Source organism: Podarcis liolepis (genome assembly GCF_965112155.1).
Source record: "Podarcis liolepis genome assembly, chromosome: Z".
Classification (NCBI taxonomy): domain Eukaryota; kingdom Metazoa; phylum Chordata; class Lepidosauria; order Squamata; family Lacertidae; genus Podarcis; species Podarcis liolepis.
Window position 1 is genome coordinate 17291645 of NC_139570.1, and position 13325 is coordinate 17304969.

Below are 13325 nucleotides of genomic sequence, written 5' to 3' on the forward strand. Positions count from 1 at the left end.
CTTTTACAAAATGGGAGCTTTGGGGCAAGGGGATAATCAGATCCTCTGAAAGGATGTAACAAAATGCACAGAACCCATTGTGCGATCCGTCAAGTCCTCATGGGTGCACTGATTCAAGCAAGCTAATAGAATCATAGAATTGGGAAAGGGACCAAAAGGTTCCTGAGTGGGTTTCCCCTCAACAATTCAATGCTTAAAACGGGAGTTGTAATTAAGGCTGCAGTGTTTAATCAATTGATCAATGGAAACAATCAATTTAAAAACAATTTTGATAGACAAAAAGCAGCTTCCAGTTAATTAGGCAGAATTTTTTTTTTGTTACTATATTTAATGCAAGCATATCTATTGATCTATCAATCTATTGGTTGATCTACCTATATAATGCAAGCACACACACACACACACAGAGAGAGAGAGAGAGAGAGAGAGAGAGAGAGAGAGAGAGAGAGAGAGAGAGAGATATTCATGCTTTGTGCATGGCTGACATCAACAACAGGCAATTGCCAGGGCCCCAGCAGCACAGCACAGTTCACTGATGCCTGCCATAGTTTATTTCATTAAAATGAGAATGCCCAGTCCAGTTTTCCAGGCAGCACCAGCCAGCTTGTTGTAACTACCCTATTAACTTCTCATGGAATGGATACATAAAGTCCTTTAGGGAGGAACCATAGCACAATGTTAGAGCAACTGCTTTGCATGCAAAAGGTCCCTGGTTCAATCTCCAGGTAGGGCGAGGGGTTGGGAGAGACTCTGAAATCCTAGCGAGCTGCTGCTGGCAGCCAGTGTAGACAATACTGAGGTTGATGGACCTATAGTTTGGACTCAAAGCAAGGCAGCTTCCTTTGTTCCAGAGAGCACTTTGCGCAGGAGCTGGCCCTGGTAAAAACAGCAGGTGGCAAGCACCATCTTCAAAAAACAGAGCTCCATTACATGCGGGAAGCTACAAGAAATTCCCCTTCTAAGATGATGAGCAGGATCTAACTTAACAAGCACTGCTAGTGGAAGCTGGCATAAGGGCACCCACTAGTGCAATGGGGCTTTTTTCTTTCACAAGCAAAGTCTGCACTGTAGGGGCTCATCCACACCTTTGTTCCACATTTCTAGGCACAGGTCTGGGCTTTCCAAGCCCAAATCCAAGCAGTAGGTATTTATGCCCCAGCACTTTTCCTGGGACAGCCTGTGTTTTACCACTGAATTGGAGCAAACATAAATTGGGTTTTCTGCAGATTGCCATTTTCTCTGAATCAGCAGTGAAATGGGGTTTTTGCATCTTGCGACTGGCATTCGGAAGCATAACAACTGCAGAGAAATGGGTTCCAAAGTCTTATGGTGATGCTAACCAAAACAACAGCAGGGTTCGGCTGCATATGAATGACACCAATGCACAGAATTATATTTTAAAACTAAAAATGAAGTTAACATAGTGAAATTAGAGCTTGCATGGTACAGCAAGGAAGAGAAAGAAGAAAAAACATGAAACACTGTTATCCTCCTAAACTGCCTTGATGTTCTCTGATCACATGGGTTACTAACATACCTTTGTCGACAGCCACAAGGAATAGATTGGAAGCCTTCCTTCCTGATTTAGATTAACCATAGTTTAGCATGTCATCTGAATCGTAAACTGTGATCAGTATTAACTGTGGTTTGTTTAAACAACCACAAACCATGTTTTGAAGGTGACTTGTTTCAAATAACCATAGATCAGGGGTGGGCAATGTGCTGCCCTCCATATGTTGCTGCATTACAGCTTGCATTATCCCTGACCCCTAATGGGAGCTGGAGTCCACAAATTCTGAAGGACACCATATTAGCTACCCCAAATTTACATTAACAATAGTTCTGATAAAACCGTGTGATTAATCTCAACTGGAAGCAAATCCTTCTAAACTCCTTCTTTTCAGCACACTGGAGAAAGAGTGGGGATCAGATCACACAAACCTATGGAAGGAATTCAACATAGTGCTATGACAAAAGTGCTTTTCAGCTTCCATATGTTGTTCTGGATTCTTTTTTTCCCAGGGGCTGCAGTGGGCCCACAGGGGAGAAGAGCTGAGGGAACCCACTGCTGTAGAGAAAGTCCTTGCATGGCCTTCCACTAACAGGACTAACTAGTTGAACACCCCACCCCCCACCAAAGGGGTTGCTGATGCTTCTTATCAGCACACTAAGCAACCATTTAGCAAAACATCTATGCCAGGCCAATAAGCTCTTGCTGGCAGAAATGGAATCAAAACCAAAACCAACTATTTACCAGTTTGATTCCGGTGCACATGACTTACGCCACAAGCATTGTAGCGAGGGTAAAGGTAGGGAGAATTAGAATGCATTTTTGTCCGCTGTGAAGTGCTTCTGAAATGTTAGTAATTATTGTCAACACGTTCACTGGGGACCAAATTCATTCCTGAGTTTATGCTTGGATGAAGCCAGGGCAAGGATAGATTTATTTTAATAAAGAGGGCGAGGGGAGGGGAGTATGGGGGATGGGAATGAACTGCAATACAAATGTGTGTATTTTTATTTGCAATTCAAACTTCAAGCGAGGAAAGAGTGGTTGCGGGGGGGGGGGGATCCCAAGCTCAGCTGCCTTACCTCCCCCCACCCCTGACAAGTTCCTTTTCTCTCCTGATATGCCAGGGAGCTCTCTTCATCCACATCTATCATTTTATTCTTGTGCATTGAAAGAGAACAAACTCTATGAATTATAAGTTGTCAGGGTAACAGGGTTCTGCCTAACTGTATGCTCACTTTCCTATATGAATGAGGCACAGCTCATTGGAGAAGGGTGTGTGTGTGTGTGTGTGTGTGTGTGTGTGTGTAAACTAAAGGCCAAAGCAGTGAGAATTTAATGGGATGCAAATGCTGGGGTGTGTGTGTGTGTGTGTGAGAGAGAGAGAGAGAGAGAGAGAGAGAGAGAGAGAGAGAGTTTCAAATGAACAGATTCTGTACACACTAAATGAGCAGAAAATAATGGGGGATGTAAAGAGTTAGACAATGTGAATTCAGTTTAAAACTAAGTACTTCTCCCCCCTGCCCCCCCACTGCCACCCCATAGAAAGCAAACAAACACCCTACATACCTTTTTATTAAATGAGCTCTGCTGTTCACATAGTTGGAATCAAAAGAGTAGTTTTCAGTCTGAAAGGAGAGGGGGGAGGGGAAATAGAGATGGTTACATGCACAGTTTGAAAGAGCCAGGCAAGCTGGGACAAAAGCCACAAGTTAGGGGTAGAGGGTAGATTAATCTGCCCCACCTCAGTTCCTCACTTCTCCATCCTCGTGATTCAGTTCTCCACATTCCTGCAGCAATTCGTGAATCCTCATGAAAATTCATCAGTATTTTAGTGCAAACTTCTCCTAGCAAACACATTTTTGTATGCAGTATTGCCAGGTGTACACCTTTTTGCAAAGCCATTTCCCCAACAGAATCATATAATTTTAGAGTTGGAAGGGATTGTGAGAGTCACAACACCCACTCCACCCCCTGGAGTGCAGGAAACCTTTGCCCAGTGTAGGGTCTGAACCCTTGACCCTTGGGATTAAGAATCTCATACTCTACTGAGTGAGCTATTTCAGCATTTTAAGTGTTATTTTCACTACTACAGGCACACTCTGCCCTAAGAAACACATTTCCCTACACATTACCTGGCTTGATAACAGCACTGTAAAAGTCAGAAAACAGCAAATTTTGAAGGATGGCTGGGTTCCAGTTCACATACTGTTTGGAAAACCTCTTTAAATGTGAACTAAATCAAATTTCTCCCCCATCCCTAAGTTGGTGAATAATGTAGATCTGAGCCACACCATCACCTCTCGCCAGCATACAGGTGTGCCAGCACCTTCACATGAAACAGCTTACTGCACATAATTGCAAAGCTTTAAAAAAACACCCCACTTGCAGTGGCATGCAAGAAAGCCAACCCGCACAGCAGTCTTGTGAAAGCGAATGCCATATATTTCATCAGAGCACATAATTTAAACGGCTGCCGCACAGTGGGATGCTGGCCACGAGCTTTGAATGTTTAGCCTGGAGATTATTAAAAGGCAATATGATAGCCATCTTCAAATATTTGAAGGGCTGTCACAAAGTTGATGGATGAAATTTATTTTATTTTATTTTTTTGCTCTTCCACAGCAACAATTGCCAACTTTTCCGAGGGCTCGAGGGCACATTTGGAATTTGGTAGGAGTGCTATGGGCATCACCCCTTTGGTTGCTTATCTCACACTCAGCCGCTGCAGACAGAGATGAGAAAGCCCGTGCACACACGCACAAATACCAACACACACACACACACACACACACACACAAAACACACACACATGCATACACACACTTTGCTTTTCCAGGGGGTCTGGGTGAAAGCTGGATCCAGGAGAATTAAAACAGATCCTTTTAAATTTGCACAAGGTGCAAATTTTACACAAGGTGCAAAAAAAGACTCACTATCGAATTAAAGCTTAACAGTGCAAGACTTCACGACAAAAAAACCCAAAAAAAATCACAGATCCAGTGCCTGCCAACCTCACAATAATACTAGTTTGTATCCAACTGAATCACACCCAGAGTAGAGACACAGTGAAATCAATGGACATAGGTTATACGCTTTCAAAATGGTCATAAAGGCTGGAACCTTGATTTTAGTTTTAAATCAACTTAAGAGATTCTCAAGATGCTTATATGCCAAATTGTGCAGAGTGATGACAAGAAAACCTCTGGATGGTAAAAGACAGATACAAGGACCTGCAAAGGTTGGATTACCGAGAGGGCTTGAATTACCTTCCTTTTAGCTACTGTTTCTAGAAGGCTACTGGGACCATGATCTGGCAAATCTGATACCAGTGGTGCCCCGCAAGACGAATGCCTCGCAAGACGGAAAAGTCGCTAGACGAAAGAGTTTTCCGTTTTGGAGGTGCTTCGCAAAACGAATCTCCTATGGGCTTGCTTCGCAAGACGAAAATGTCTTGCAAGTTCCTGCGGGGTTTTTTTCCTTTCCCCCCCTTTTTCTAAGCTGCTAAGCCACTTATCCGCTAAGCCGCTAAAAGCCGCTAATAGCGCTAATCCGCTAATCCTTCAATGGGCTTGCTTCACAAGACGAAAAAACCGCTGGACGAAGAGACTCACAGAACGGATTCTTTTCGTCTTGCGAGGCACCACTGTACTTGAATTTATATCCTATCCCCCCACTCCAGGTAATGCACTATACTCTGATCCCCAACAGCCCTGCAAGGTACGCCAGGCTGAGAAAGAATAACTGATTCAGTGAGCTTCATGGCTGAGTCATGGGGATTCGAAGACATCTTAACCCAGCATTTTCCAACTGGGTGGCCCTAAAAAGATGTCTTAGGCCTGTGCATCACATCCTGTGGAATCAAACACACAGTTCTTTAAGGCATGGTATTGCTTTCTGTCTGTTCCTTCCTGGCTATACCAACTGTGGCAGTTGTGCTATGCATTAAGTGAAGCTTCTGAGATATATTCTAGGGAGCACCATGTATACTGCAGTACAATAATCCAAACAGGAGACAGACCACTGTGACCAGACCAGACCTGTCCAGGAAAGGTACGAGTTGGTAGGTTACCAATTTTATTATAAACAACAACATCTCATGTCTCTAAAATAAAAAAATAAAAAAATGCTTTTTTGTCCAACGTCTAAACAATGAGCATGCATATTTTAGATCAGAAACTTATGTGCTTGAGTGTCTTTTGGAACACTGCCTTTACAGAGCAGTCTGCAATGGCACAGACTAATTCAGAGGAGACCTAGAGCGCATAGAATTACCATTGCCTTGAAATAGCCTCACAGAGCATATTTTTAAGTGCTCAGTTTTATTCTGCCAATTGCTGTTGCTTGTTATTAAAACATTTTTTTCTAAAATGCTTACATTTCTTTTTTGGAAAACTAGTTTGGAAAACTAGTCAAAATGTCCATAAGGCACTTTGGGCACCTTCTAAAAGAAAAGTGGGACACAAATAAATAATTATGAGCAATATATCGTGTGTGCGTGTGTGTGTTTTGACACCTCAACAAAATTTTGCAAGATGGTTCCCAAGACCACAGAGCAGGTTTTTGTCTATGTCTGGATATGATTGGATGTCATTTTAAATCAAGATGGCAGACTGAACCTTTCAAACTGCACTGGTTTTAATCACTGATTTCAAAACTGTACTGATTGCTTGGTTTTAGGATTTCTAAGCAACACTGCTACTACACATATAAGCCCTTTTAAAAACAAAACAAAACTGACATTCACAACAGGAGGATTCAGGTTTAAGTTCAGGCACGCTAGTATTCTTGAACCCTTTCCACTCTGGATGATTTTCTACTCATAAAACTTCCCCTCCACCTGTTTTCCCACCCCGGGGGGGGGGAGTTATGCGGCAGAGGAACTGAGAGTGGGAAATGACAGGTCCAGGGGTAAATAGTTGCCCCCTTTCCACTATTCCTCGATCAAACTCCCAGCCCCCAAGGCAACTTTTGGAGAGTGGCTTTACACCAATTCTAGGCCAGAGAAGTTGTGGTGATGAGCAGCATTTGTGCCATAACAGGCCACTAGTTCTCCTTGTGAGAGTTGCTTGTGAGAGTTACCTGACTAATATATGCCACCACATTTAGCAGGCCCAGAGGCGAAGAGCAGATGGCCCACCCTCAGGGCTTCAGGTCAGCAACTGTAAATCACAGGGCCATCAGCTTCCCTCAAATTGTGACCAATGAAACTGGGAGTTCCTACAATACCCAGAATTCTCTGGGAGGAGGGAATGATTGTTAAACAGCTCTGATAAGCGGTCTCCTAACAACTCTCAGCAAGACAACAGTTCCCAGGATTATTTGGGAGAAGCCATGCTTGTTTGAGGTGGCATGATACAGCTTTAATCATACACTACAGGTGGGCCCTGAGAATGTGGGGGTTCCACACAATGACCTGCACATGCAGCTTTCCTCTTGCAGTGACATTTAGCATTGTGTATTTTCCCTGCCCCATTCAAAAATCCCATTATTTCCGCTTCTCATGCAACAGGTATGAAGAGGGGAACAAAAGGAAAGAGAAAAGCTTTAGTGTCACAGTCTATTAGGTAATGGAAATTGCTCCCAAGGGAAAGCAACAGCCATTCTGCACCGCTTGGCAAAATAGAGCTGGACAAAGTGCTAAGGAATATTCAGCACCGAACGACATGTGTTGGCTAAGGAGATTTGACAGCTGCTCCGACTCAAAATCTGTAGTTTTATTAGTAATAAGATCTCTTCCATATTTCACAATCCCACCACGCCAGTCTGGTGTAAAGAAAGTCATGTCTCTTTTATCTTATATGGCTGCTGCCTGTCTATGGGCTGCTAGGATGTCAAGGAATGTTCACAAACATTTAAACCGCTCAGGGTGAAGGGACCCATAACATGATGTGACCAAACAGTTCAGCATACAGAAAAAAGAAGCAGAGAAAACACAGGACCCATAGGTGGCAGGAACAGAGAAGCAGAGAGAGTCTAAGAGAAAGGGAGGAAGGCAGGGTAAAAAAAACCTGAAGAAAAACTCACAAAGTCTAGAGAGAGGAAACGCTGTGTACCCAAGACAGAGAGAGAATAAGAAATACCTTGGAAGTTCGGGGAGCAGGTTTGGGAGCTGAGCCTAGAGAGAGAGGACTGTTTAGTCATGGGAGAAGCTATATAGAGTATTGATGCCCCAGTTCCTGGTCATCTGTCACTCTGCTCAGATTCCACATACAGAGTAACAAGCACTGATTTCCTGAGATTTCCCCCAGGCAAACTTACAGGCCTAGTTTCTACTTCTCATTTCAAAAAATGAAAGGTGATGCTTCCACCGAATTGTGTCTCACACACCAAGCATGGTGGATTCCAAGCAGTGAAGAGAGTGCCCAATCAAGACTCTCATATGAATGTGCATTGCGTGTCTTCTCTTATCTGGCCTGATTCCCCTTTACACAGCCCAAGGTTATTACAGCACTGGGCTTCACAGAACTCATCCCAATCACCAGCCACTCAGCTGCAGGTGGCATGGTAGGGTGGTGACCCTTACGTGGCCTCCCGTTAGTCCCACTGTTGCTGCTTCCCAGGAAGTAGGGAGGCCTGGCAGTGTTGATGTTGGCATGCTGCAAACGCACTGGTAGAGTCAACGAGAACTCCTGCTGGTACGTTTGCACCACACTGACCTTGCTGCCCCCTCACCTCCCTGCTCTACCTCCTGGTAAGCAGCAGCGGCACAACCAACCAGAAGTCACCACTGTTCCACCACACTGCCCACTACTGCAGCCCAAAATCACACCAATCTGCCCAACATCTGATGCCATATGTGACATGAGGTATGGGACGGGCTGGGTTGGGTGCAGTAGGAAGTTCCCCATCTGAAATTCCCTAGTACAGCCAGTAGTGCTGCTTTCAGTGCCTATCAACTGATGTGCATGGAGGGCACACCTTTGAAGGAGCTCCTATTCAAGTGATAGTTAGCTGATGGTCACTGAGATGGACCCCATCTGTCTGCAAATGGGACTCAAGGCAACTCCCATTAGCTGACAGGTGCTGAGAAGGAGCTCCTTTGGTGACCCGATGTCATAATGTTACAAAGCTGGCCTGCAACTGAGATGGTGGGGAGGGAGAGGTAGAAGGTAGGAATGCAGCCTGCTGGCTGGATGCAGTCCTGCACCCCTGCTTTGCACCCTCAGATGCTCCCCTTTCTCCAAGAGCTCCTTTTTAATCTTTCCCTGTGGCAATTACAAAGAAAGCCTAAAAAAGAAAGAGAAAAAAGAGAGGGAGAGATAAACATATGCAACTTTAATGGTGCAATAAATAAGGGACGAGGGCTGCGTCGCCTGCTAGAACAATCACAGCGGCAGGACGTGCAAGATTGGAACCGCAGAGGGTGTGCCAGTAGAGGCTACGCTTCGGTTCCAAGATAATAAAGCTTAAAGGCATGCTGGCTAACTGTGACCTTTTTCAAAAATACAAACACAATATCTAATTTAAGAAAAACAGGCGCCTCCCAGGGAGAAACATGTTATCTGGAGAAAGCTAGGGGGGGGAGTCGGCCTTACAGACAGCACGGCTCAGTTATTGCGTCCGCTTTGTAATTACTGCTGTACAGTCAAGCTGCAGATTTAGTGCACAAAACACTCAGTCCCTGAGATTCTTTCCTCCTTGTTCCTGCAAAGATGACTTTGAATATCAAAGCGCCCGGGGTCTCAGCAGGAAAAACACATGCACACTTTTTTGTAAAATTACACGGCCTCCAATTTCTGACACGGGGTTGTCGGGAGCGTAGCCAAGCGGGCTGGGATGACGCTTTCGCCACGGCTGTGCCGACATGAGGAAGAGAGCACAGAATGACATGCTTGGCAGCAAACACAGCATTCTGAACTGCATGCCTGCTGCCAATCTGCAAAACCGGAGGAGGGGGGGATTTGCCAGGGAAAGCAGCAAGTGGGAGGGGTGCTTAACCCTCCTCTCCCACCCACTGCTTTTTCCTTTACAGCACTCCCTTCTCAGCTGTCTTCACCCCAAGCAGGGAAGTTCTGAAACAGATCTGCCTGCCTAGGGAGGGAAATGAGGCAAAGGAATATGTTCCAGAGGAAAAGCAGGAGGGGAGAGTGTTAACACATAATTATATCCATGTTCAGAGTCTACATGAGTACCTCTCTGAGTACCACTTGCTCGGGAACTCTGCTCTGCAGTATGACAAGGCTCAACCAGGGTGTAGATGCAGTTTGGGTAGGATGCAGGGCTGGGCTCTGGGGAACACAGCATTCTGGAGCTTCACCAGGTGGCACCTAATTGTTAGAACCACCTGTGCTACAAGGGGCTCCTCTCCTTAAGGGGTCCATCCTGCTCTACTGCACCTGAGTGGGGATAGCCTCGGGTTTTCCAGGGTCTTCTACCTTTAAGTCCAAGGATGGCAGTGCCATATCCTCAGGTTCTTGTGGTGGCAGGACCCCTGTGGCTGGCCCTGTGTGACCTTCCCTTCAGGTTCAGAGTCCTTGCCCACCCCCTTAACCTGATGAACAAGACTCTCACTCCTGGTCCCTGGCAAACAACAAGAAATATATTTTGCCTTCATGTTCTGCTTTTGGGCTGCCCAGAGGCACCCAATTGACCCCTGTGGGAAACAGCATGCCCACTACTTTGGCCCAGCCATTGCAGCTCTCCCCTGTCCACCATCACCCCTGCTTCCCCTGCTGCTTCATCATCAAAGTAAAACCCACACATGCACAATGTCACCTCTTTCCCCCTCTGGGGCAAGATGTTAAAACTAAAGCACCAAAACCCTAACTCTGCCGGTTTTCCAGTAAGGCTGTGGCTCTAACTATGCAACCATTATGAAACCAGGAGGAGATGAGAGCTGTCCATATGAGGTTTGTACACAATGGCTGGATAATGGAGCACACATGTGCCTAGGTCTTGGTTTTTCATGTGCACAACCACATTTTGACCTGCTGACTCAACCACCTGGAGCAGTGGTACAACAAACAACCTGGGGAAAGGAAATGGGATGTTGATTAGCTCCACATATTCATCTGGGGGAGAAAGAATCGAAATGACATGCTCTCAGTCCATGTTTCACTGCTTCAGAATGGCAATGTGCAACCAATTCACACCACCCTATGCATGTTGCTGGTTGCGGGGGTTTGTTTGCCTGCCAAAAAAATAAAAATCACTACCTTATTGGAAAATAAATATCACCAGCTACATCTTGACCTGCTCTCTAAGACATTGTTCTTACTGAGGTAGTAAAGCAGTGCGTGGGCTAGACTGCATAAGACTGTGTGTGAATGAATGATCCTCTATTTAAAAATAATAATAATATGCAGAGAAAACCAGCATGTCAATATGAGTCTTTTTCCCTGACTTCCTATTCATCTATTTGCAAGATGGATCTATTGGCGGAGGGGGGGGGGTCCCTGCACAGAAAAGCAATCAATCATTTGAAAGCATTCTGGGGTCAAAAGGAATGGTGAGCTTCATGCTCCAAGTTCATGTGAATTCACCCCCAGGTTCGGTTCGACCGTTAGGAAGAGTGGGGCAGCTGCCTCAGGTAGCACGTGCTGTTTGGCAAGGAGAAGCAGTGAGGTGTTGGATGACACAGCTGACCCCCTTCTGCTAGCTGCTTTGTTGCCAATTTTGAAGTAAGATTCAACTGTCAGTCCAGCTGGCCTCTGTACATGGATAGAGAGGGCATCATCTTCTCCTTTGCCTCAGGCAGCAAAAGGTCTTAGGCTGGCCCCAATCGACCTCAGTTTGCTCCTGCATTTTTCCACGAACGTTTATGAACATGGAAGGCAGTAGAAAAAGGAATCGTTTAAGCGCAAGGCCGACATCTCTGCTTATAAGTCCCTGTGGGTCTTTCCCTCCAACCCAGCTGGCTATCCATACTTCCTCAGGACACTGAAGAATCCACTGTGGCGTTTTCATCCACCCAACAGCCCCGTTAAGAGGGTTCCTGAAAAGCAGATGGCTTTGTTTTAAAATAAATAAATGAATAAAGGGGAGAAAAGGGCAGACATATAGTCCGTAAACAGGCTGTGAAAAAGGAGGTAAGCTGTGGAGGCGAGGATGAACTGCAGTGAAGGCTTTTATGCCCCTGCTCCTCTTGTGGGATTCTATTGAATGATCTCGTGCTGTCAGATGGAGAGCTGGCTCCGAAGAAAGCTGGCCTCATCTCCACCTCCCCATGCCAGCTGCTAATGCCCAGACCATTCTGCTCCCACCTGTGCAAAACCGCTCTCAGTGCCAGCTCTGCACGCATGTGTTGAGCATGTGTGCCTATATCTGTCCCATGGGGTGGGGTGTGCGGAAGGGACAGGGAAGAGGTCCAGAGCTCTTCTCTCTTGCGTGTTCTCTCTCTCTCTCTCTCTCTCTCTCTCTCTCTCTCTGTGTGTGTGTGTGTGCCTGGAGTTAAAGAATGAGCAGATGGGAAGCTTCCTGCTAGACAGGAGAAAATGTGACATGCCCAGCAAGGGCTATAAATAAAGGCCACAATCTTGGGAGGGAGGCAGGGAGATGAAGAAACATAAAAAGCAACAGCATTCACATGATCAAAGGCTAATGGCCTTATGCACTTTTAAAAATGTACTTTTAATGCACTTCCTTTTTACATACTTCTTTTTTGTTTTTGTATGTGCAATTGTAGCTCAGCTGTCGAGCGTCTGCTCTGAATGCAGAAGGTCCCAGGTTCAATAGGGGACATCTCCAGGTAGGTCTGGGAATCTCCCCTGTCTGAAGAGCTGCTGCTAGTCAGTGTAGACAAGTCAGTGTAGACAGTACTGAGAGTGATGGACCAAGAGTCTGATTCAGTATAAGGCTATGACGCTATGTATATATCCTGAAATTGCTCCGAGGTGATTCATAGGAAGCAATTTTTTACTGAAATTAATAATAACAATATTGATGGATTTCAGAAGGGACTAACTGGGAGGATAAGACTTATTTCTGCACTCGCCAGACCCCACTTTTTAAAAATGGGGGGATACAGATCCCCCCCAATAATCACGAAATTGCCATCCAACCCCAGTGAACACACATTTATATCCACATGAAGTTTGTGTGTGTGTGTGTGTGAGAGAGAGAGAGAGAGAGAGAGAGAGAGAGAGAGAGAGAAACTAAGCTTGGCCCCATCACTCCTCTAGACATATAATTATTAACTATCAACTCTGCAAATTCTTATCAAAAAGAAACCAAAATCTAATATTAATATGAATGCAATCTTTTATGAAAGTGCAGCACTGTGTGTAATGATTGTGTAGATCCCACTTATTTAATAATAAAAGACCATCATTCCTTCAAGAAAATTGTCCTTTTATTTCCTTCCTACTGCATTTAACCCAGACCTGTTGATTGAGTTTATCCCGTCATTATGAAGTTTCCCATAATGTTTGGATCCAATCATCTATTCTTTGGCATGTTATTTAGGCACAGGACTCTATGTCCACCATTACTTCCCTGCAAGAAAGACTGTATTCAATGAAGTCATGGAAGGATACCAGTTTTGCTTCTCTCCAGAATAAAAGATCACATAGAAAGCCATGATTTTGTTGCTGGTATGCAAGAAAGACTAAGGAAGTGTAGCATGCTAACAAGCAATAGCATCAAAACTGTCCAGATTGACCTCTCCACTGCACATGCATACTTATCCTCAATCTGCAGCACCAGACTTAGCTTTAATTTTGCTAAAGGATTCAAGTCCCACCTTCTTTCTCTTTCTAGACCTCTTTTACTTTTCTCGAACAACGTGGGCTTGTAAAACACAAAGCCCACCAGATGCCTCTGGTAACCATATCATTCTCACTGGCTATTCCCAGCAACTGGCATTTAGAGGCAT

At 45.0% G+C, this 13325-nt stretch overlaps 1 protein-coding gene across 2 annotated transcripts in view; it reads right to left on the reverse strand.

Annotated features, from left to right (window-relative positions):
- The window catches only part of PCDH19 (protocadherin 19), a 140191-nt gene that overhangs the window by 65287 nt on the left and 61579 nt on the right, over positions 1 to 13325 (reverse strand). For both annotated transcript variants that reach the window (XM_083484628.1, XM_083484627.1), the window contains exon 3: positions 3080 to 3138. In XM_083484628.1, the coding sequence (XP_083340754.1) occupies positions 3080 to 3138 (59 nt within the window). The remainder of the gene's footprint in view (positions 1 to 3079; positions 3139 to 13325) is intronic.